This window comes from Tursiops truncatus, chromosome 6 (genome assembly GCF_011762595.2).
Source record: "Tursiops truncatus isolate mTurTru1 chromosome 6, mTurTru1.mat.Y, whole genome shotgun sequence".
Classification (NCBI taxonomy): domain Eukaryota; kingdom Metazoa; phylum Chordata; class Mammalia; order Artiodactyla; family Delphinidae; genus Tursiops; species Tursiops truncatus.
This window is the reverse complement of record NC_047039.1, coordinates 9435667-9462088: the sequence shown is the minus strand read 5'-3', so window position 1 is coordinate 9462088 and position 26422 is coordinate 9435667. Positions and strand designations below refer to the sequence as shown.

Sequence of the window (26422 nt, the reverse complement as noted above, 5' to 3'; positions counted from 1 at the left end):
GGCACCTCGTACCTTCTATCTTGTGTTAGCGTTTGTGGGAGTCCTCCAGGAGCAGGCCCTGTATCACATGTCCGTGGATTTCTCACATCATCATTTTGTGCTGTGCATGTAGCCAAGACTCAGGCTTATGGTTATTGAGTTACTGCCTTACTGGGATGGGATGGAGAGAATGAGAAGAGGGAACGAAGTCCTGGAACATTTTATGGTTAACAAAGCCTGAGCACTGTGTGTGTGTGTGTGTGTGTGTGTGTGTAAAACCCTTCCAGTGTGCCTTTTTGGCTTGACTGTAACTACTTTGCAGGCAAAGAAGCTGAGACTCAGAGAAGTTATATAATTCATTCAATTCAAATAGTCTGACTGCATTGCAATTGTCGTTGGCACAGTGTCTCAGTGCTTCATTGTTGAAACCATTTGGTTTGTTCCATAAGGCACATCTCTGGGCACCTAAAGTAATTACTGGCTGTCGCCAAAGACCTGCTAATCAAGGCTAAAAGATTTCCAATATCAATCAAATTCCAGCCAAATTTGGATGTATAGGCAGCCATAGGCAGCCATCATTTAGTTACCCTTAGCCCCATGTTTATGTGAAAGAACTTGAGGTTATGGAGCCTTGGCTTAAACCTACTGCGCTTTGCCACCTACTGAGTGACCTTAATTCAGCACATAATTTGACCTCATTGAGTCTCAGTTTTCTCATTTGTAAAATGGACATATGATACATGGAGTTACTCTGAAGACTTAATAGATACCTAATGCATATGAAAGTGTTTCCTGATCTATAAAAGTATTGCCATTATCATCCACACTTACTGAGTAACCATTTATCTGAAGGTATAAAAAGCCCAGTGCAGAGTTTGGGTTAATGTGGAACAAGCTCCCTTAAGTCACAAATTAGGACTCTAGTATTAGTTATTATAGGATCCCCTTTGGGACATATGCCCTTTTAATCTGATGTGCTTGGTATTAGTGTCCTGGACTGATCAATTTTTTTGCTCAAGGCCTTGTTTCCCTTCACAGGTTAAAATAACTACAGGCAAAGGCATGTAGTCTAGATACATGCTCCCAATTTTTGTTTTGGATTGCCTGGATGTCTGACGAGTGTGAAGTTGCCTTTCAATGAGAGAGGCCTAGGGGTCAAGGGATGCTATTGTAGAGCTTAGTATTAAGAGCACTGGAGTCACGCTCTCCTCTGGGAAGTCTTCGCTGACTCTTCAAGGCTGGCCTTGGTGCTCCTCCCATGTGCTCCTGTGTACCTGAGCGTAGCCCACTCCTAGCAGTAACTGCTTTATCCTGTACATTCCAATTTACATGTTCCTCTGCTCTCCTGGCCTGTCTGCTCCTCTGGCCAGGAACGGTCTTATTCATTATTATTATTATTAGCTGCACCCGAGAGAGCACTCAGAGCCCATGCTAGCTTCTCTACAAATACTTGTTGAGGGAATCCCATCTCTGGTGGTTCTATTTCAAGCCCCATCCAGAAGTGGAAGTGAGGCAGGAGATATGGTAAGTTGTGTTGCCATTTTGGTTATACTGAATTAATTAGACCAGTGTTTCTCAACCTTTCAAAAATTATAGCCACCCTAGGGAGGCTTTTTAGCCATTTCTTTCTTTTTTTTTTTTGAACATCTTTATTGGTGCATAATGGCTTTACAATGGTGTGTTAGTTTCTGCTTTATAACAAAGTGAATCACCTATACATATACATATATCCCCATATCTCCTCCCTCTTGCATCTCCCTCCCACCCTCCCTATCCCACCCCTCTAGGTGATCACAAAGCACCGAGCTGATCTCCCTGTGCTATGTGGCTGCTTCCCACTTGCTATCTGTTTTACATTTGGTAGTGTATATATGTCCATGCCACTCTCTCACTTCGTCCCAGCTTACCCTTCCCCCTCCCCGTGTCCTCAAGTCCATTCTCTATGTCTGCGTCTTTATTCCTGTCCTGCCCCTAGGTTCTTCAGAACCATTTTCTTTTTCTTTTCAGATTCCATATGTATGTGTTAGCATATGGTATTTGTTTTTCTCTTTCTGACTTACTTCACTCTGTATGACAGACTGTAGGTCCATCCACCTCACTACAAATAGTTCAATTTCATTTCTTTTTATGGCTGAGTAATATTCCATTGTATATATGTGCCACATCTTCTTTATCCATTCATCTGTTGACGGACACTTAGATTGCTTCCATGTCCTGGCTATTGTAAATACTGCTGCAATAAAGTTATTAAAATAAAAAATGTAAAAAATTATTAAAAATAAAAAAGTAATAAAAAATAGAAAGAGAGAGCAACCAAACCAAAAAACAAATCCACCAATGATAGCAAGCGCTAAAAACTATACTAAAAAAAACAAAAATGGACAGACAGAACCCTAGGACAAATGGTAAAAGCAAAGCTATACAGACAAAATCACACAAAGAAGAATACACATACACACTCACCAAAGGAGAAAAAGAAAAAAAAATATATATATATATATAAACGAAGAGAGCAACCAAATCAATTATCAAATCTACCAGTGATAATAAGCTCTAAATACTAAACTAAGATAAACATAAAACCAGAAACAAATTAGATGCAGGAAGCAAACCCCAAGTTGATCCCTACAGTTGATCCCAAAGTCCACCACATCAATTTTGCAATGATTCGTTGTCTCTTCAGGTATTCCACAGATGCAGGGTACATCAGGTTGATTGTGGAGATTTAATCCGCTGCTCCTGAGGCTGCTGGGAGAGATTTCCCTTCTTCTTTGTTTGCACAGCTCCCGGGGTTCAGCTTTGGATTTGGCCCTGCTTCTGCTTGTAGGTCGCCTGAGGGCATCTGTTCCCTGCCCAGATGGGACGGGGTTCAAGTTGCAGCTGGTTAGGGGGCTCTGGCTCACTCAGGCCAGGGGGAGGGAGGGGTATGGAATGCGGGGTGTGCCTGTGGTGGCAGAGGCCGGCGTGACGTTGCAACAGCCTGAGGCGTGCCATGTGTTCTCCCGAGGAAGTTGTCCCTGGATCACAGGGCCCTGGTAGTGGCGGGCTGCACAGGCTCCCGGGAGGGGAGGTGTGGGTAGTGACCTGTGCTTGCACACAGGTGAAGGCCTTTCTTCTAAGGTGAAGAACAAGATAAGGAGGCCCACTCTTGCCACTTTTATGCAATATTGTATTGGAAGTCTGAACCAGAGCAATCAGACAAGAAAAACTAATAAAAGGAATCCAAGTTAGAAAGGAAGAAGTAAACTGTCACTATTTGTAAATGACATGCTCTTATATATAGAAAATCCTAAAGACTCCCTCAAAAAACTGTTAGAACTGATAAATGAATTCAGTCAAGTTGCAAGATAAAAAACTCAATACAGAAAAAGTGTTGCATTTCTATACACTAATAACAAACTATCAGAAACAGAAATAAAGAAAACAATCCCATTTACCATTGCATCAAAAAGAATAAAATACCTAGAAACAAATTTAACCAAGGAAGTGAAAGACTTGTATATTGAAAACTGTAAGATATTAATGAAAGAAATTAAAGAAGACACATAAAATAGATAAATGGGAAGATATTTCATGCCTGTGGATTGGAAGAAACAAAATTGTTTAACTGTCCATACTGCCCAAAGCAATCTGCAGATTCAGTGCAATCCCTATCAAAATTCCAATGGCATTTTTCAAAGAAATAGAACAAATCATCCTAAAATTTGTATGGAAGCACCAAAAAAAAAAAAAAAAAAAAAAACTTGAATACCCAACACAATCTTGAGAAAGAAGGGAAAAGCTGGAGGCATTATGATTTCTGATTTCAAACTATATTACAAAGCTATAGCAATTAAAACAGTATGGTATTGACATAAAAACATACACATAGATCAATTGACCAGAACAGAGCGCCCAGAAATAAACCCACACACATATGGTCAATTAGTTTATTTAAAAGGAGCCAAGAATGTACAGTGGGGAGAGGATAGTCTCTTCAATAAATGGTGTTGGGGAAACTGTACAGCCACAAGCAAAAGAATGAACCTGGACCACTGTCTTATACCACACCCATAAATAAACTCAAAATGGATTAAAGACTTGAACATAACGTGTGAAATCATAAAAGTCCTGGAAGTAAACATAAGGGAAAAGCTTCTTGGCATCAATTTTGGAAAAGATTTTTTGAATCTGATACCAAAATCAAAAGCAACAAAAGAAAAAATGAATAAGTGGGAATCCACCATACTCAAAACCTTCTGCACAACAAAGGAAGCCATCAACAAAATAAAAAGTCAACCTACTGAATGGGATAAAATATTTACAAACCATGTATCTGATAAGTGGCTAATATCCAAAACATATTGAAAAACTCATACAACTCAATAGCATGAAAACAAACAATGTGGTTAAAAAATGCACAGAAGATTTGAATAGACATTTTTCAAAAGAAGACATACAGATGGCCAACAGGTACATGAAAAGATGCTTAATATCCTTAATCACCAGGAAAATACAAATCAAAACCACAGTGAGATACTACCTCACACCTGTTAGAATGACTATTATCAAAAAGATAAGAAATACAAGTGTTGGTGAGGATGTGGGAAAAGGGAATCCTTGTGCACTGTTCGTGTGAATGTAAATTGGGAAGCCACTACAAAAAACAGTATGAAGTTTCCTCAAAAAATTAAAAATAGACCTACCATATGATCCAGCGATTCCACTCCTGACTATTTATCTGAAGAAAATGAAAACACGAGTTGAAAAAGATACACGCACCCTCCTGTTTGTTGAAGCATTATTTACAATAGACACAGGAACAACCTGAGTGTCCATTGATGGATGAATGGATAAAGAAAATGTGGTAGACATATACATAGAATATTATTCAGCCATTAAAAAGAGGGCTTCCCTGGTGGCGCAGTGGTTGAGAGTCCGCCTGCCGATGCAGGGGGCACGGGTTTGTGCCCCGGTCCGGGAAGATCCCACGTGCCGCGGAGCGGCTGGGCCCGTGAGCCACGGCCACTGAGCCTGTGCGTCCAGAGCCTGTACTTCGCAACGGGAGAGGCCACAACAGTGAGAGGCCCGCGTACCGCAAAACAAAAAAAAACAAAAAAAAACCACCAACAAACAAAATAAGTTCATAGATACAGAGAACAGAATGGTAGTGGCTGCCAGAGGCGGAGGTGGGGTGTGAGAGAAGTGGGTGAAGGGGGTCAACGGTAAACAGAAAAGAAAGAATATTAAAATTTATATACATTTCTAAAACCTTCTAGTGACCAATTACGAATCAATAGTTTTAACTGATATTTTATAATAGTGATACCAAATGCAGACAGACATGAGGTAATATTTAAAGCAATTGCAGGAAAAATCATGTGTTTGAACATATTTGACAATGTATTGAAAGGATTTTTATGTTTATTCATTCCTAAAGAGAAAGTTATACAGATCTAGTGTTTGGTGAGAAAGAGAGGGAGAGCAGGAGAGTGATCGCCGAGGGAAAGCAGTACATTCAAGCAGGTAGGGTTATCAGTTTCAATATAAATATCAAAGTGTATGTCTCATGCACTTTCCTCTGAGAAAAAAAAAGCAACTGTAATGTGGTTTGTGTGCAAAATGAATAGGCAATTATTATCTTTGGGTGACTTAAAGTAGCTCTTCTGGAAATTCTGCATAAGCAGCGGGAGTTAGCAGTGTTGACCTTCGTATAGGGGTGCCTTTGCTCATCCATGTTATTATGAGTTGAGTGTAGTTTTAGAATATGGAAAACTTACCTGAGTTGGTTTTAAAGATGCCTTCTGTTGTCATGATTTCAGGGGTTCTCCAGCTGTCTCTTCACTCTGACTTGGAACACTTAGAAAACCGTGGCAGCTTACCCAAAGAAACCTATCTTTTCTTGGGGAGCAGTCGATATTGTTCTATTTGTGTTAACTCAGATCCTGATTGTGTGAAAGCTTCTGGCTTTGCATAGTGAAGTTCTGTTATGACACGGCTTATCCTTAGTCATGTTACCCGATGCATGTTTGTATGCATGACACACAGTTGAGGCCAAAAAAACTGGAATGTTGAAGTTTGGAGCAGAGGTAGGTTTATTGCAGGACCGTGCAAGGAGAATGGGGGCTTGTGCCCCCCAAACCCTGAATTCCCTGAAGGGTTTCAGCAAAGCATTTTTAAAAGCAAGGTGTGTGTGGGGGGTGTGGCTGGTTGTTGCAGACTTCTTGGTGTCGGAATCCTTTGTTCTTGCAGCTGTCCACATGGGTCAGGTCATGATGTTCCTGTAAATCTCCAACAAGACACATGTTATTCTCTGTTCTGCCACTTTCAATCTCTATATGAATGGAAAAGTGTTACACCTTTAAAGGTCAGACCCTTGAGAATGGGCTATCCTGTATATTTCAGGCTATAGGCAACATTCTTAACTTGTAGCAAAAGCAATAGAATACAAAGGTTAAAGTAAAAGAAGCAGTTCTAACATGGAGTCAGATTTGTTCTTCCCTATTACAATAGTATATGGATATGGAAAGACTAGTTGTGCTATCATAGATTGGATTACTACCACTCAGTTCCTTTATGTCTGTTATTTAGGGCTTTCAACCATACTCCGAGATTGATGGGACAGGTGTTACTTCCCTCATTTTACAGGTGAGGAACTTGTGACTAGGAAAGGTTAACTGTGTGTCTGGCAGATTAGGCCCTCAAGTTCAGGTCTTCTGACTCCGGAGTCAGTGCCCAGTTAACTACCCCACAACATCCTACGCCTTCAGCCTTCTCAAGGGTCATTGTGGAGCAGTGAGTAGACCCCAAAAGGCACAGCCTGGACCTGTGAGTAGGAAGAGGTAGATTTGACTCCATAAAGATGGGACATTCCAACAACAGCAGGGACTGCTTCATGAAATCCTGTACAACCTATCACTTGAAATGGTCATCTGGATGTTGCAATGGGGTAAAACACAATATAGCATTTGGCTAGGTGACCTTTTGTGTCCCTTAAAATTCTGAGACTTTGTTAAAACAAAATCTACTGTCTGGTTTCCTCTCCCTTGTTACAGCCACGTATATATATGAAATGTCCAATTTCACGGTTCCCTTTCCTGGCTTTCCATCAGGGGTACCTGTCAAGCTTTGTGAGGATACATATGCCGAGGCCTGACCCCAGACCTCCTGTATCAGAATTCCGGCGTGGGGTGGAGTGGGAGGTGTGAGAGTATTTCTCCAAAAGTTGCACAAGTGATTCTAAGGTGTAGGGTTGTGAACCACTCTTCTTGTGTAGCCCACTAATGACAAGGTACAAGCAGGCCTCAGTTTGGATTTTTTTGGTATAATTTGTCAGCATCAAGGAGTCATAGCTTCTCAGTGTGCAGTACCGTTTTTAATAGTAATCAGGCCATTTAATAACACTGTGTTTGTTCTTTCGGCTGCAAGGATACCATGATCTCCACTTGGCAGGTTAGTTTTGCCGACATCTCATCATGCCTGCCTATCTCATGGTGGGGTGGGAGTTGGTGCTGGTCTAGGAAGTAGACATTGATCAACCCAACCACATAGGTCCTTTCATGTTCTGGAAAAAACAGTTCAAAGGGTGTGAGGGCCAGCCTCAATGATCAGCAGGTTGGATAGAGAAACTAGTGAGCTGCTCTCTCCTAGACTAGTTACCTACTAGTTAGCTTTGTAGCAGTAAGAAACGTCCAGTAGCATGAAGAATTAATGGTTGTAGGGTATTGTTTTCCTGAGGAATTTTCTTGATAAAGTACTCCACCGTGTTTATAGCACTTCTCTGAGAGAATAATCACCGAAGGATAAGACACCCCCTGCTGTGTCTCCCCATGGTAGACCAGAAAAAAAATTACAGTTGCTCTAACAGTATTTTTTTCTACTTTTCAATCAATAGGATGCTTTTTAAAGCTTACGTTTCTCTTTGGACACTTTAAGTGACGATGAGACAAAAGAAAAAAAAGCCAAGATAAAATGACAGTATAGACACTCCTCAAATCCTATAATGAACTCCACAGGGCATCCAATTTTGATGTATTAGGATTTTTTTTTATAATGAGTACATTGTTGGAAATCACATTTTCTATCTGCAGGAGCTGGAGATGAAACTGAGCTGACATCTTACCTCTTTGTAGTTAATTAGCAAGAGGAAAGTAGTGGTTTGAATCTTGTATGGGAAAGGGTGGTATTAGTCATCCACCTTTTCCCTTCAGACACCTGGATCTTCTTCTGTGCTTTTTGATTTGGTTTAATGGTTTGGCCTTGTTGGCTGGAAAAGATGAGGGAAATTGAAGAACAGTTATTATTTTAAAAAAAATAACTATAGCTCACTTCTCCCCTCCATCTTGCCTGTAGGAGAAATAAAATAGAGCACGTCTTTTTCCTCCAAAGAGCAGTTCTTTACCGGACTCACACTGTAAGCAGTGCTGGCGCTGCAAGAGTCTTCTGTTGTCACTGTATTAACATTTGTCACCTTTGAATCCCTAGCACTTAGCACAAGTACTGGAACTTAGGAAGCATTCAGGAAATGTTTATTAATTAATGAGTAAATAAAACATCGTGTTGACCCATATAGTAAGGTGTTCAAGTTGCATTAATTGTGTCTAATCCCTTTTTCCAGGTAGTAGCTCCGTCCGTCCGAAGATGTATGCTGAGGTTTACATAGAACTCAACGGTTGGGGACAGAGGCAGAGCAGGGCATGGAGGTATGTCTCCATTTAGGGGACTGGTCCTCTGTCAGGTGAGCACGTCTGGGGCTGGCACGGATGCTCATCCAGATGAAGGCTAAGTAAGTGGCAGAAGCATTTAGCACAAGACTCCTCTGACCTGAATGTGTTTATTAATGCCACATCATGGGCCTGGTCCTGGGGGTGACAGAGACGAGCCACTTTCCTGGTTCCTCCTCTCAAGGAGCCCACTTTGTACGTGGGAAGACTAAGCGAGCACTTGAAAACAGCCAGCACCCAAGTGTTACACTGTGTGTGACTGATCCCCAGTGCAGTAGGCATCCAGGGGGGCTGGATCAGTGGTGCTTGGTGGAGAAAGATCAGTTTTTTGAGTCCCCTCTGTGTGCTAATTGCTGGACCCTATCGGCTACATCCATCATCTCTTCATCACAACAACCTAGTGAGGGACCTCAGGGGACCTGACTCAGTCGAAGAGCCTGAATCTGAGCACAGTAGGTCTGACGGCATCCCGCCTGTGGTGCTTTCTCCCGTGCTTCGTGCCTCTCCTCAAGGTCTCATCCTCAGGCAGGGCTTCCTGGAGGAAGCAGCACCTCCAGGGACCTTGAGAGGAGGAGAGGGGCTTGGGTTGCAGGTGGCTGGAGCGAGGGCGCTGCAGGCTGTATGTGGGCGGGGCAAGAGGAGCTGGGGATTGATGTGGGGCTGTGGAGTGTCTCGGTCAGGGAGATGGCATGGGGAGATGAGGTTGCCACACCCCAGCTGTGCAGAGAGGGCCCGGTGGCCAGGAACTCCGGAGGGCAGAGGCCAGCTGTGAGCGGCACGGACGCGGGTGAGTTGTGCTCTGGCCAAGCCCAGTGCGGAAGCCAGACCCCGAGCGCGTGGCCCCGTGCCCCTCAGCCTGGGTGGAGCCCGGCCGTGTGGCTCTCAATGGGCAAGCTGTTGACTGTGAGGTGTGGGCCAGGGCTGGGCCTTGACCTAGAGAGGGGCGAGCAGGCCTCGAGGTCTCTCACTGCCCTGCAGAGACAGCAGAAGCCCGGCTCACGGCGGAGGGGCACCCACTTTGTGCAGCTTCTGCCCGGGGACCGGGTGCTGTCTCCACGGCCTCCCGCCCTCCGCCCCCACCCCCACCCCCACCCCCACCCCATTGCAGCAGCAAGGGCCCGGGCCCCGGCAGGTGTGCACGGTCTCGATCTCTCTCTGCTTTTGTCTTCTGCGTCCCGACCAAGCCCCCTCCCAGAAGGCAGGCTTCCGCTGCCCTGGCTTCCGCTCTTCCTCACACGCTGGGACCACGCAGGTCTCGGCTGCTCGGCTGGGTGGCCCTTGGGTCCCCCCCTAGACGAGCCCACCCCCAAGAGCCCCTCGTGGGCTCAAGCTGCCCTTGGTGCAGGTGGCCCTGCTCCTTCTCCTTCTGGAAATCTTGTGGCATCGGATCTGCCCACCCCGTTGGGGAGGAGCCACCACTTCTAGAGAGAGTTTGGAGTGTAGCTGTCACCTCCAGTCTCGCTCGCTCCGCTCAGCGTGCTAGCTGTGGGATGCTGGCCACCCATCACTGCTGCCCACCAACCTGCAGTCACTTGGCTCTGACCAGAGGGAGGTGACCTCCCTGGGTCCCAGCCCAGGGGGCAGTGGACGCTTCTGCTCGTCTCAGTTCGGCAGCTCTGTGCTGTCTCCTGGCTACACCGACTCTGAGGGACAGAGGTTCTCGTAGGAAGGAAATTGTCGACAGCCACAGTGTGGTAGGACACAGCTTCTCCAGGGAGGCAAGATCCCAGCCTCAGCTTCTGCTCCTGGAGCCCTGTTTCTGGAGGTTTCTTTTTACCCAAATTAAGCACCCTCTCATTAAACCCCTGTCCTTTTATTTCTGATTCTAAAGTGGGGACTCACACTTGAAAAACACAGTGTTTCTCTACCACCCTACACTTCATCAAAAGAGTGAGAATCTGGGTCCTTTATGGTGTGGACGAAGGCCAGACCACAGTCCCCACTGGGGTCAGAAGGTGCCGGCTGGGCCTGCACCTCAGCACCCGGTCAGTGGTTGTAGACACTTGACTGATATTTCTATCCGTCGAATGGATAAGTAAGATCAGAATTATCCACTTACAGAGACATGTGTTTTCTCCTGCAGTTTAGTCCTTATGGGGAGGGGTCCATGCTAAGGAAACATAAAAGGGTAACAACAATAGAAGCGTCACATTTGTGTATAGAGAGTTGGCATTTTCCCCAGAACTTTACCACATATGACCTCGTTTAATCTTTATGACTCTTCTGTCACAGAGGTTATTTTTTATTCCTATCTGAAATAGTAGGAGACCCTGGGTCACAGTCGAAAAAAGTGTTAAACTACTTGTTAGAACTATGGCTTAAGTTACTTCTAGTCACGTTAATTCTCATCTTTTCCCACTCCATCACAGCTGAGTAGAGTATAATTCTAATAATTCAGCTTATGATAAGACATAGAGACTTAGATTTCTGTGTGCCAGGCACGGTTCTGGCTCCCCATTTTGCAGATGAGGAAACCGTGGCATCAAGTGGTAAAGTAGATAAAGGGCCTTTGATAGTGGGCGTGGGCCCCCTAGGTAAGGCATGGCTCATAGCCAAGGAACTGTGATTTGAACCAGCGTCTTCCTCCCTCCCTGGCCCTGCCCAGGTCACGCAGCTGCCGAGTAGCAGAGCCAGAGCACTGCCCAGGCAGCCTGGCTCGAATGTGTGCTTCTCAGCAGAGTACAACACTGCCCCCTGCTATCGTCCCCCTGCCTTCCTGTCTCACCAGCTCCTGGCCTCTTTTCTGGTCTCATCTGCTGGGTAGGCCACCTCCCTGGTTTCTCTTCTTCTCCCCAGCCCACCGGTAGTAAAAACTAATCATGTTGACCTGGAAGAGTTGAAGATCGCATTTTCCCCATGGGATGGAACGCTGTCACACAGGTCTTTAAGAAATGGCTGATTTGTCTTGGGGTTCTCTTTAAAAACACCTGGTTCTGTGGATGACTTGGCTTCCACAAAGCTCTGGCTGACTCTAGATGTGTGATTTTTCTGCCCCCAGAACACTGCCATGTGTGGGTCTTCTGGGATGTTTTGTCTTGTAAGGAATGACTGACCGTAGCCTACCCCTCTGTGTTCCTTCACCTCCCTTTGGAGTCATGAGATAAAGTGACACGGGGGAAATGCTCAGAGAAGACATTCATCCTTTGCGTTTTTCCTTTCAAGGTATTTTTGAATGACAGTGTTAAAGCACCTATAACACTGCTGTGAACTGTTAACAAGGACATTTGCACATCACATCTATCATGCTGTTTGCACGATGTTATGTGAAGAAACAGCTCAAAGTATTTTTAAGATATAGCCTTTTATCTTCGGAAGCACCAGAAACTATTTGCAGATTGGTCTTGGGAATCAAATTAGCCTAACACATCGGTGAGTTCCTGGAGGTGTGGGCATTTCTGTAAGTGGTTCCTGGCCCCTTAAGCCTTCTGATCATTTGCACTGTGTATTTTTATACAGACTCTTGTACTTTGGAGAAATAAAATAAAGAAACTTAAAGGTGAGTTTGACAAGGGCTTCTCCACACTGTTTGTCAATGCAGATGGATCCTGAATTTTAATGGTAGTAGTTTCTTTTAAACAACCAAACCTCTTTAAACCTCTCCACAAATAATGTCAGTGCGCAGATTATGTCTAAAAGTGTGTGCTGGTGAGTGGAAATCTTTCCTGACCCCACACTGCAACCATGAAGGAAGAGCCTAATCCTGGAAAACAGTCTTGACAGCCTGGATGTCAGTTACCTCCATCTCATCTGGGCCACTGCCTGCGTGACATTTTGCTGTCACTTGATGACTTCGGGTGTCTACATTCAGGAGCCCAGCTTGGGGTCACAGAACGAGCCAGACCTTGCACCTCCAGTTGAAACCTGGTTGGCTGCCGCTTACCGGCTGTGGGATGTTATGTGAAAAAACTTGTGGAGAGGACTTGGTTTCCTCACCTGTAAAATGGGGATGGCATCCCTGTTGTGAAATTGTTGTGAGCAACATCTGTGCGCCCATGTTCATAGCAGCTTTATTCACAATAGCCAAAAGGTGGAAGCAGCCCAAATGTCCATTGACAGATAAATGGATAAACCAAATGGGGCACATACAAACAATGGAATGTGATTCAGCCTTAAAAAAGAAGGAAATTCTGACACGTGCTTCAGCGTGGGTGAATCTTGAGGACATTCTGCTGATGAAATGAGCCGGTCACAACAGGACAAATACAATACGATTCCACTGACATGAGGTGCCTAGAGGAGTCAAGTTCACAGAGACAGAAGGAGAATGGCAGTCACCTGGGGCTGGGGGAAGGTAGAATTGGGGAGTTAGTGTTTAGCGGATATGAAGTTTCGATTTTGTAAGATTAAAGAAAGTTCTGGAGATGGATGATGGTGATGGTAGCACAATGATGTGACTGTACTTAACGCCACTGAATTGTACACTTAAAAATAGTTAAGCTGGTAAGTTTTAGGTTGTGTGTATTTTACCTCAGTAGAGAAAAATTGGAAAAAAGAATTACGAGCATTGAAGAACACCCAGTAGGTAAAGTGCCTGCCATATTATCAGTGTTCAGTAACTAGTAGCAGCTTTTACTAGGGTTTGGGATTATAACTAATGGTTGCGTGATATCTCATCATGTGGCTGTACCGTAATTTGTTTCTTTTTTGTTTGACTTTTGGATTTCTTATGGTACTCCACCATTGTAGCAATGATGGAATGGATTTTCGTATTTGTGTATGTCTTTTCTATTGTTTGGGGTTTATATCTTTGAGGTTGATTTCCTGGGTCACTTAATCAAGGTTAAGTGAATTAATCTTAGTCTTTGGGGCTCTTGCTTCTTATGCCCATAGAGTTTCAGAAGGGTGCTGTCATTTTCAGTGTCACCACCCAGGTAAGGGCGCCGGCCTCACAGTGTCCTCATCAGCACTAGGCACAATTTGAAGCAGTTTTGCAAAATGAAATGAGTAAGAGATGGTGTTTTAATGTTTAATATACATTTGTTTGCTTTTATTTGATCACTGGAAATGTTGAGAACTTTTCATGCCTGGATCTACATTTATTTTTTCCAATGTGTATTGCCTGTTTACATCTTTTGCCTATATTTCTAGTGTGGTTTCAGTGCTTTTCTTATCAAATTTTTTTTGTCATGTTTGTAACATATTGTTGCCATTTTTAATATTCAGACAGTCTTACTAGTTATGTAGTTAAATCATTCATTTAAACATTTCAAAACACAATTATAAGATTTTAAAGTAGATCAAAAATGGTTTTGCAATAACATGGTTATTATACTTAATGAATCTTCTTTCCATAATTCCCTTATCATTCTTTTAATACCTATTAGCATAAAATCTGTTTAGATGTTAACTTACATGACTATAGTATTTGAATTAAAATTATGTAGGCTGACCAATTAAGAATAAAATATTAATAACCCAATATAAAGAAGACATAACAAAAATTAGAGAAAATAAAAAATTAAAATTATTAATAAGCATGACATTTTTTACCTCACTAATAATTAAATTCATTAAAAATAAAATGATAGGATATTATCTTCCATCTATAAATTTGGTAGGGATTAACAACATTGTGATGGTGACTGAGGCTGACCCTCAGATGTGCTGCCGACGGGGAGAGAAAATTGGGTCAACTTTAATGAATAGCAGTTTAGCGCAAGGTATCAAGTATCTTTAAAATGTTCATAAACATTGATTTAGAAAATTCCCATATATAACTAAGGCTAGAGGCAGCCTCAAAAATGTAGAAAACATATTTATATTCATAGATAAAAATAGGATTCAGTACAAATGCCCAGTGACAGGGAATGATTGAATAAGTGATAGTACGGCCATCTTTGGAGTGTTATATAGTCATTATAAATGGTATTTCCTAAAAATTTCAGTGATATGGGAAAACACTCACGATATGCTGGTAAGTGGAAAAAGCATGATGCAGTGATTACAGTAAAACAAACTGTGTGTCACAGTGCGAGTTTGTGTGTGTTTTGTGTAGGTATGTGTCTCGTACATATCTAGAAAGAAGTGCGTAAAAAGTATTGATAGTACTTATGTGGTAAGAGTATGGGGGATTTTTATTTTCTTTTCTATATTTCTGCACATTTTTTAAGCTTCATATTGTTTGCAAATCATCGTTTCTACAATCAGAAATTTTAACTGCTAAGGAAGACTAAAGATAATAAGTAGATCTCTCTCCTTTTCTGGATTCATGTTCCCTTTGCTCTCTTCGCTTTGATATATTGGACAGAACCCTGGACAAGAAGTCAGAAGGTGTTTTTTCAGGTTATGGTCCAGAAATTTGCTAGCTATATGACCTTGGGAAAATCTAACTCATATGTACCTGTTTGCCAGTTTGTAAAATGGGGATTTCTACCTTCCCAGCGTGTACCATTGGAGGGTTTAAGAATTAAGGTGAGATTACCAACATAGGGGAAAACACCTCTGCAAACTAAGATGCAAGTTCAAAGGATTCCCCAAACCACTGGGAGGTCTGATAATTTGTTAGAAGGACTCACGCAAGTCCAGAGCTGTTATCCTCACAGTTATAGCTGATTACAGGAAAAGGATACAGCTCAAAGTCAACTAAAGGAAGAGTCACATAGGTGGAGTCTGGAAGGATTCCAGTGCAAAGCCTCTGTGTCATCTCCCATGCAGTCAGGATATGTTACCCTCCTGGCCTCCATGTGTGACAATATGCAGAGTATTGCCAACCAGGAAGCTCTCCCAAGCTTTGGTGTCCAGAATTTTTAACTGGGGCTTCGTTACATAGGTAGGATTGATTGATTGCCCACATGGTTGAACTCAGGCTCTCGGTCAACCGATACTGTGTTACCCAAAGCCGCCACCCTCAGTCACATGGTTGGTCTTTCCGACATGGCAGCCTCTACCCTAGGACTGTTGGCAGCCCTACCCTGAGATTCAGTGTGGCTAGCCCCACCCTAAGAGTATAGGCGTGGCCTCTCTAAATGAGGACACTCCTATCGGGTATGACCTAGATTACGTACCAGAGCCAAGGCAGAGGCCAGCTACCTGTTTGGGCAAGGCTAAGTTCTTTACTACACACGAGGTGACGGAAAGAGATGGAGAACAAATTTAAACACAGAGATGATGTTAGTATGGAGGGGTCTATTATTTACCATATGTTCTAACATTGTAAGATAAGAGAGGGCATGAATTCCACAGGTGCAAGTGGTCTGCAAGTACCCGCTTCCCTGATCCTTAGAACCTTGGGGACCACCTTTGAGAAGGGAGTGTGCTAACAGTGGGGGCTGCAGAGAGGCTTTTGCTACAGTAGTTGTTTACCACAGAGACGAATTAGGCTGAGAAAACACTTACCGTCCTGCTGGGTATATGAATCTGACCCTCGCCTCAGTGTTAACAGCACAGCAAATATGTCTCTCTGTTAACGAATATATCTAATGTGAACGAGTTATAAGCCTGTTTTTTTCTTGGGTTTCTCTACCTGGCACCATCTCCCTCTGTAGTGCAGCTGAGCTTACTATGTACAGAGAGGAGGGGGGTGATAAAAATAAATTGGCTCGTTCCCCTTGCAGAGTTTCAAATCTCTAGCACCATGTCAGGTTGGATCCATAAGGTTTCATAAGAGTGAGATTAGAAAAATGAAAACCTGAGTTTATTTTCTCATGGAATTAAAACAAAATTAGAACACAATGAAGAGGAATCATCATCCTCAGGAAACTTGCTCGAGGACAACCGTGTGCTTTTATGGAAAAAGAACCAGCGACAGAGACTTAGGATGAAAGCATTAAAGTACGATTGTGCTCCCACCCTGCCTTCAGAGGGAAGAATTTCAGCCTTTGTCTAGTGGTTTTTTGGAAACAAATAACTTGTCATAAATTGATGTTGTCAGTAAATTTGGGTTGTACGTTCTGTTTCTTTCAAGGAAGAACTGGCCACGCAGAAGTAGTCCGAGTGGTATACCAGCCAGAACGCATCAGCTTTGAGGAGCTGCTCAAGGTCTTCTGGGAGAATCACGACCCGACCCAAGGTAGATGAGTGAGCCAGTATTTAATTATCTTACTAATTACAGCTGGGATAATTAGTGTTTGAACTGCATGGAAGAGATGAACCTTGAAATCACACAGGAGCTCAAGAATATGATTGCAGACATTTATTGACGGAGACGGGGAGGGGCTGGGGAGAAAGAGGGCGAGAGAATAAAGGCACAGCCACCGTCTGCGCCCCTCCCCCCTTTACAGCTGTCAGGGGTGGGAAAATTCCCACAGAGAAAGACACCAGACAATAGAGACTCCTTCACCTTTGATTATTGCATTATTCCTCCTTAATGCAGTCTTTTGTCTACAAAATTAAAGTGTCTTTCTAGCAGCTCCAAAGTTTTCCTGATTTATGGTTCCTTTATTTCCCTGAATTTATTTAGCCTTTCTCATCTTTTGACATTATGAGCCATTTTTTTTCCTTTTAAATGTCTGTGGGTGATTTAAAGAAAAAAAGAACATAAAGGTAAAATGCAGTATTCAGTGGTTCTACAATGCTTGGGTTATTTAAATATTTCATTTGTCTTCTTCGGAATTTATTATATGAGATATTAATATATTCGGGCTGTAAACAATGGTGGTCAGGAATTTTATCTGAATGCACACACAAGCAAAAATCTCCTGTTGGCAAATATCATTGTAATATTCAGTAATGGAGTAATCTCCGGATTTCATCTTAACAGCCTTACAAGCACTGCTTTGCCAGTGTGATGATCTGATACTATGAGGCTTATGGACTGAAAAGTCCTGTATATCCGATGTGATTTTCATTTAGCAATCGGTCTATTTAACGGAAATATTTTCCCTTTGGTGTCAGATTTTGGGGGAGTGGGTACGCCATGTTGGCTATTTCCTGATGAATGGATGTGTTTTTCCAAATGTGCATTGTGCTTTGGGGTGGGACCTTACCAAGACCCCAGCAGCATAGGTTGGTGAGTCCTGAGTTCTGGCTCCACTTAATGCCAGGGTGGTTTGCCAGAGGGCAAAGGTCAGAGCTAAGGCAAGAACAGCAAAATGATCAACGAGCCAGGGTCAGGCAGGTCCAGGATCCAGGTACATCCAGCAGGGTGGGTAAAGGCCACGAAGGAGGCCAGGAGCAGGCTCTCCATGACAGTGAAGTCTGGTTGACATGGGGAGATGAGTCCCTGGTGGGAGAGCAGTGAGGTATGGGGCAGGGGAGGTACAGAACTGCTAGGGCAAGAGTACTATCATCGGAAGGTTCTGATGCCACCCCCGTTTGGACTACTGGACTGTCACATCGTATGAGAACGGCAAGCCTAATGGCTTAGACACGCATGGCTCAAAGGGAAACTGACTGGTGAGCATCATAAGTAAGGGTCGTGACAGCCAGGAACTCATGCTGGGAAGCCTTTGGTCCAGATGGAGCAGCCATTCAGCCTCTTGGCTCTCAAAGCTGAGGGTCAGGCAGGATGCTGAGGGCTCCAAAGTTCTAAGTGGAGACACCTATCAGGAGCCCAGGCAAACCTGAAGTCATGGAGGAGACAGGCTCCCCACAGGCCCACAAGGCTGGGTATGTGGCCTTGGCCTGGCCACCCGTAATGCCGTGTCCTGATACAACCACCTTATGCTTGACCCCCGCAACATTTCAAAGAGGGTGAAGTCTGTCATCCACTTCTCTCTCCTTACTTCTCTTAATGTCTTACCCATTTTATCACATCTTTACTAGCACACCTCAGTTATTAGGCCACGAGTTCTGGCCCCTGAATCTCAGGGGAATTCCACCTTCAAAAGAACTTTAGGAGAACCTCTTGTTCTCCCCATCCCATGGATCAGACTTGTCTCAACTTTGCCTCAGTCCTCTTTGAAATTCTTGGTTTACTATCTGTGTTAATTTGCTAAGGCTGCCATCATAAAGTATCACAGGCTGGGTGGCTTAAACAACAGAAATTAGTTTTCTCACAGTCCTGGAGGCTGGGAGTCTGAGTCGAAGGCATTGGCAGGGTTGGTTTCATCTTGGCTTGCCGATGGCTGTCTTTTCCTCATACAGTCTTCCCTCTGTGTGTGTCTGTGTCCTGATCTCCTCTTTGTATAAGAACGCCAGTCACATTGGATTAGGGGCCACCCAAATTACTTCATTTAATCTTGATCTTTAAAGTCTCTATCTCCAAATGAAGTTACACTCTGAAGTATTGGAGGTTAGGGCTTCAACATGTGAAGTGTGGGGAGGGGTGGGACACACTTCAGCCCATAACACTGTCCAATAATGTAACCGGTTGATGTGCTGTTCTTCCAGAGGTATTTTTTTTTCCTAACAAGGTGTTCACAGGCTCATAGACTGGACGAGACTTTAGAGGTCATCTGGTTCAATTCTATGAGTCAGAAGATGAAGTTGGTAATGATGGAATGATGGGGGTCACGGACAATGGGACTGGAATGTCGAGTGACCTATTTTTTACACTGGTATTTTGGACAAATTATACATGTAGGAGGAGGGTTTTTCTACCCTTGTGTATATTTGTTTCTGCTTAGAGTAGTGCTTCATGTAATATATACAATCACACATATTAAATCACAAGATATCTGATCTTCCCGCATTATTATTAGAATTACTTTTTTAGATAGTTCAGTGCAATGGGCCATGGTAACAATCTTTTTCTGCCTTGTAGGGTTTCCTAGGACCCTTCTGGAAATAGGGCCAATGGAGTGATCATATGATCCAGTCCTGATCAATCAGTATCTTTTTCTGTTGTCAACAATGTTTGATCCAAAGAACAGGCATGTGACCCAAGCAGAACCAGCTAGAGTCCTTCCCTGGGACTGTTGTATGTTCTCAGTTTGTTGCAGCTGCTGGGGTGGGTGCTCTGTATGGGGAATGACGTGCCCACCAGAGAAGCAAGGGAGGAAGATGAGCAGATGGGAGGAGAAAACCCTCAGGAGGCTCTGAGGCCCTGAGGCTCCTCATTCCTGCAGCTCTTCCTTCAATTCTGAGAGCTCTCCTGTGAGCTCTTCAAGCTAGGAGAGCTACTAGGTATTCCCTTCCTTTTTTTAACTTGAGCTGGTTTGTTGGCTCTCTATTACTTCCAACAACAACAAAAACCCTAACTAATCCACTTAACTCAATTTAAACAATGAGCATTATACTCGATCATTATATTCAGTAACTGTTAGTTAACCGTGTTCATCTGGCTCCATAAATCAGAGGTCTGAAGCCATTTGAATGGTTTTATCATTGACTCAGACACCGAGGAGCGGACACTAGAAATTGTTTCTTCAAGACCTGTTGGAGGTTCCTTGGTAATTCAGAATTAGGATTTAGGATTTGGGACATATGGCCTGAGAACATATCAGATGCCTTTTCAATATTTCTGAAGTATTGTGAAAGACAAGCATTCATTAATGACATTTATTTTTGCCAGGTATTCTGCTAAGTGGTGCTAGATCACTAAGTGGTCTGGAATAAGCAGCAGTAACATTTTGGTTAACACACAGGGAAGATACATTTCTATAGGAAGAAAATAGTTAAATCCCAATAAACTGAGATCAAATGAGCATTCACATAAATGTGTATAAGATCACAGACGAAAATGTTAACCTGAAATAATTAAAACAAGTATTGGTTAACCCTGGGAGATTAAAAGCAAAAATATAAGTTCATAAGAAGTCTGGTATCAATGGATCTAATATTTCCAGGGAACTCTGAAGGTCTAAAACGTGTAGTCATGTAATTTTTCTGAGGTAAGAATTTGAAGTCCACTTGCTAAAGGATGGGCATGCGGCAGGAGATAGCTGAGCTGCAGGTGAACTTGGCCATCTGAACACAACTTCTTCATTCTCTACCTGAAGTCACATGATGACTCTTATCACATTTCACAGTGAAAAGTGGCCCAGAAAAGAAAAGCATCCAGTAGGGCAGGTGGGGGAAGTAGAGGCGTGTAAGACTGATTACTCTTACTCAGAAGATGGACGTTTGTAAGGACAGAAGCATGTTGGCTTTGGTGGGGACTCTGGTCTGTGAAGCAGTCCATTGTAGGTTCTTTTCAGAAACAAGAGTGAGTGATTCCTCCACCTGCTTGAAGAATGCTCTTACCTGTACCAGAATTACTTATCAACAAAAAGACAAAACTTAAGGAAAAGTTGAGATGACATTGATCTTTGATGTGGTGATAGGCCCACCCCGGACACACACGATTCTCAGCAGCAGTAGGCCTCAAGAGAAATGCATTTTAATTAGCACGTTGAAAGGCTTTACTGCCTTGTTTATAAAGTTATGAAGGATTTGCAGGGGCCACTAAAAATCTTCAGTTATAATTTACTTCACTTTGTGGGAGAAGCAATATCCTTGAGTGGTATTAGCAAATGCGGGATCTTCACAGTATAGACCAGACAGAGAAAATCCTGCACGTTCTTCCCTGCTTCAGGCTACTAAAGCAGCTCTCACAGTATCCGTCCCAGTGGAAAGGAGGAACTCCCCATGGTCCACCAGTTTGAAGGGAGCAGAGCTGGTAAGAGCCATCAGAAAGTGTGGGCTTTTAAAGTGACAGGGGGCCCAAGACCCGTTATTCCACAGCCAACAGGCAGTGAGTCCTGAGAGAGTACTGCTCCGTGGATTCGCTTCAGGTGAAGTTTACAGATGACTGGCCAGTAAACGGAATAGTCTTTTCTCTGAATTTACCACGAAACCTCTGCTTTTGCCGAAGCATTCAGATACCACTGTTTGAGCTAATGCGTCCTCTTCTGGCTTTGTCTTACTCACGGGACAAATACAGTTCCTCCAGCCTCCTAAGGATAGCGTGCCCCTTCCTGACCGTGTGGTCCCCAAACTCCCCCGGTCTCCAGATAGATGGCAGAGCCCGGCATTTAGATTTGGGTTCTGGCTCCAGAAGGACCTCTTCCCAACCTCATGACCTTGACCAAGATACTTACGCAGTCTGGAACTCTGTTTTCTCATCTACAAAAAAGGGGTAGTAATATCTATCCTTGGGTTGTCGTAAGAATGAAATGAAATTATGTGAAAATCACTTGAAAACGTCAAGAACCATGCAGGTGGCCGCTTTGTCGTTGTGTTCTTCTCAACACAACAATACAGCTTCACCCGTTTTATTTAGTTATTTTTATATCCGTGATTTCTGTGGGAAAATATTTACCCTCTGCTTACTAAAGGGTGGGTTTTCTACCCACAAAGGTTCTTTCGTACTTCCTGCTAGTTGGAAAGATTTCAACTGTTTGTGTTCTCGTTCTATGATGAAACTGCTGGCGGTGATGGTGATGAGGTTAGTGGGCAGAAACCTCCTCGCGTTTGCTGCTCACACAGTGCTCAGAAGAACCAGATAAGATCCCAGCGTCTGATGCTTGCTCTGTAGCCCTGTACCTAGCATGCTCTGTGCATGAATTCCGTCGTTTCGGTCCTCCTATTCCTGCCGGAGGAGGCAGGGCCCAGACCCTGTACCTTGAGCCAAGCCACAAGCACACAAGTGCACAGTGTGGAGACTCAGCTTTGCCTCACTTGATCCCATAAACCTGACTTCTCGATTCCAACCTGTTTCACTCTCCTCGATCCTGGGGAAAGGACAGCAGCACCATTTAGGAAGCACCCCTTACGGGCCAGTCTTAGTGGTAGATGCTTTATACCTATCATTTCATTTAACCCTTACCATAATCTTATGAATTGGGGTTCACTGTCTTCGCTTAACAGAAGAGAAGAAATGAGGTTCCAGAAGACTGACAGTCTTGCTTGATGTTGTTGGCAATATTTGGACACAGCTCTGACTAAAGCCCGAATCTATTTTCTTTCCCCTACACCAGAGGGGTCCATGCTTCTTGACTAGGAGGACCTCTTCTAAAGATAAACATTTTTCAGGATCCCCCATGTGATATAGTTGTGCCCTTAGTAACCTTTTTAAAGCAAATATATGAAAATGCTACTGCAAATTTAATCACTTTAAACTGAATGCCTGTTTTATTAACTAGCACAATGTCACGTACCTCTGGAAAATGGAAATGCCTACATGCATAACGCATTCCACAGCCTCTAGGCCATGCCTGCTGCACAGTTGGATTTGTGGACCTCTAGTAGTAGCTCCCGGCCTTCCCAGGGGCTGGGGCCGCAGGTGGGGAACTGCTCTGGTTAGTGGTGGCCTTTCTGCAGAGGCCTTCTGGCTGAGACTGTGAGCTGACCCCAATATCAGTTTCCCTACTTCTGAAGGATTGGAATTTTAGCTGGATGTGCAACCACCAATAAAGACTAAATTTCACAGACTCCTTATGACGAAGTATAGCCACATGTCTGAATTCTGACTACCAGAACATGAGTACCAGTGATGGGGTCAAATTCGGTACACTTAGAGGAAAGGCCATTCTCCTCTTCCTTCGTCCTTCCCGCAAGTTACTTGTGGATGCAGGGATGAACGGTCTTAGACCACAGGGGTGGAGACCTCACCCTTGTAACTGAGGAGCTACAAGATCGAAGGCTCCAGAGTCAGTATCCCAGGCTGGACTCTTTATGTAAGAACTTCTTTAAGCTGTTGTTATTTTGGTTCATTCTAGGCCTTCTTTTCTTTTTCTTTTTTTTTTTTCTTACAACAGCTGAACTAATCCTTACTAAAATTGCTTTCAACTGTAAGCTGTTGATGAACTCCCAGTCACTCCTCTGAAGATCTTAATTAAAGTGCTTCCTTAATTAAAACAGCTTTAATCAAATCTGATAAGAGTATGGACTCTGGGGTTAGAGGATATGGCTTTAACCAGGCCTGCCACATACTAGCCATGTGGCCTGGGGAGGTTACGTCACTCACCGCCTCCTTTCTGTCTGTCTCTGCCTAACCGCTGGGTCGTGGCTCTCATTACTCTCATCTGGCTGCCACAATCGCCTCCTAACTGGCCTTGCCCCTTTCCCAATCCAGTACCCAGAATGATCCGTCAAAAACACTAAACAAAAGTATGTCCCTCTGCTGCCTTTTCTTTGGGCTGCTACACACTCAGCTGTACCATGGCAGCCCGGCCTGGGATCAGCTGACTGGCGCCTCCTGTTCCAGCCTCAGGTCCTGCCCTCCCGCACCGCATGTCTGCGTCGTGGCCTGCATTTGCCCCATTCCTGGAAGACACAGGTGCTCCCTTGCTGGGCCCATACCCACTGCTCCATCTGCCCACAGCTGTTGGCGTGATTGGCTCCTTCCTTTCCTTCAGCTTAAAGAGTCACGTCCTCAGAGAGGTTTTCGCTGACCCGCCCTAACTAAAGGAGGCTCTCCAGCCCTCCTCCCGGCTTTTGCCATCACTGCTCTCTCTTTTCTTCCTAACACTTATCACAGGGTGGACTGATTTGTCTGTTTATTGTTTATTAACTGTCTCCTCTTCTAGAAAGTAAGCTTCATATGAAATATTTTTTCATTGAACAAATGAATGAACGAACCTCAGTTTTCCCATCTGTAAAACGGTTCCTCTCCCATCAGTGTCCGTCAAGATGTATGAAGGAATGTAGTCTGTTGTGCAGAGCCCCGTGCCGGGCACAGAATAAGCATGTCATCTATAATAGCCACCATCCTCATCCTGCCCGTGTAAGAGCCATTTCACCACCTCCCATTTGTGGGCCTTGCTCTCTCTTGAACCCCAGTATTTCTCCATTTCTTTCCCTCTCATTTTCCCCATCTTATGTTTTGAATACGCTTGATCATTTCCTATGCTTGGTTCATACCCTTCATCCTCAATCCAGTGCTCAGCATCCCTTTCCCTCCCACATGCCCCCTCCACCCTCCCACAGGGAGCTCCCAGGTGTCTCAGAAGCTTCATCTGGCTGTCCCCATGGGCCACACTGTCTCTGATGTTGGTTTCATGGAGCCCTAGGACCACACACCCTGGCTTGCTGCCTCACCCTCAGAGCCAAGAGTAGGGGATTAATGTGGTTCCTCAGCCCGTGGTTGAGACTAGAGACCCCAAGGACTCTTCTCCGTTCGGTGTCCGTGGACCACACATCCCCCTCCCAGCACAGCCCTGCACTCACTGTGCAGCATCGCTAGAGGTGCGTGGTTCCCTGAGAATCTGCGGTGGGGCTGGTCCGCTCCAACTTTAGCAGGTTTGCTTCATAGCCTCTTTCCAGGTGCACCATAGAGAAGCCAGTGCCTGGTGCTGTCTATCGGGGAATATTAATTGAAGAGAGAAAAATCCTCTTTTCCTTCTGTTTCTCATCAAGTTGGCAATTAAGTGCTGGTGTTCATATATTTGAACTGCCAAATTAATATCTGAACTTCGTTGTGCTGACCCTTTTAAGTTGGTCTTTTAAAATAAGTCACCAGTTTTGAAGGACTATCCTTTTTTTAGCCCACGTACAAGGAATCTATCATCTGCAAATAATTAGACAGTGGGAATTATATTGTATTGCTAATGAGCAGATGTGCATACTTATAGTGGAGGAACAGCTGCACACATACAAAATGCAAAAAAGTCCCAAACCCAGCATTATGAATTCTGAAAGAGATTTCATTCTTTTAAGAATTTCAGAAACAGGAAAAAAAGAAACAAAGAATTTAACTGATATTTTTCTTTATTAATTGTTCTTTCAGTCATACTTTTCCTTGCATAACATTATCATATATGTACACAGTATCTTTGCTATTTGCAAATGTGCTATTTGCACTTTCAAATCCCTCTCTCATATAATACTATGGAGCTTATATTTAACATTTTTCCTCTGCCTTTCTAGTGCTTTAAGGGTTTGGTGCCTCCAGACTCAATGACAGACTCCTACTGGGTATTTACTCTGGGCTGGGCATGATGCTAAGTTCTTATGTGTATGTGATCCCATTTGATCCTTGAAGTAACCCGTGAGTAGGTGGTCTTAAACCCATTTTACAGATGAACAGACAGGCCCAGAGAGGTGAAGTGATTTTCCATGAGCCAGTTAGTGCTTTATTGTCAGAGCTGGGATTTGGACCTAAAAGTTCAATTTCAAACCTTGTGTTATTTCCATTGTATGGTACGTCATCCTACATTGTTATAGGATGCTATCAGCCAACAGAAAACACAACCACACCGTAACTGGAAACAGCAGCACATTATCCAATGAAGAGTATCTGTCCTAACAAGCTCCTTGTAATACATATTACAATTTTATAACCTGTTAAGGATTTTCAAGATTAAGAAGTTCAAATAGGCTTTTTTTAGGCTATAAATCAAAATTTATTTGTAATGGATAGTGTGGTGGCAGAAGTTAGGAATGCTAATATCTTTTGGCAGCCTATACCAAGGGCAGGTATCCAAGAATTTCTTTTGAAAGATGTGATTAGGGTCAGTAAGTTCAAACAGGCTTTTGAGAACTTTTAGCCAGGAAGAATTCCACATATTTGAGATAGGAGAGTTTAGATCATTTAAACTTTGCTGATCAATTCCTGAAATAATATAAAATCAATAAGGAGAAATGAAGTCAGAAGAATTACATTACTTCACATAAAAGAGTATTAAATTAGATAAGAGAAAAAAATCAGAGCTGATAACATTGGCAGGAACTAGAATTTCCAGGTTCTTAAATGGCAGGCTAGGCTATTCAGATCACCTTCTCATCAAAAGCAACTCAAAATGTTGGATAAGACATGAAAACATATTAAAAGCATCACATCAAAATGCCGACAAAAAAATTAGGAATTACCATGTAAAATTGAAGGGAACAGGGCTTCCCTGGTGGCGCAGTGGTTGAGAGTCCGCCTGCCGATGCAGGGGACACGGGTTCGTGCCCCGGTCTGGGAAGATCCCACATGCGGCGGAGCGGCTGGGCCCATG

The 26422-nt window shown here is 43.6% G+C and overlaps 1 protein-coding gene across 5 annotated transcripts in view; it reads left to right on the top strand.

The window, feature by feature from the left end:
* MSRA (methionine sulfoxide reductase A) overlaps positions 1–26422 on the top strand; it is a 370269-nt gene that overhangs the window by 227083 nt on the left and 116764 nt on the right. For all 5 annotated transcript variants that reach the window (XM_073805778.1, XM_019941385.3, XM_019941386.3 and 2 more), the window contains one exon: positions 16585–16689. In XM_073805778.1, coding sequence (XP_073661879.1) covers positions 16585–16689 — 105 coding nt within the window. The remainder of the gene's footprint in view (positions 1–16584; positions 16690–26422) is intronic.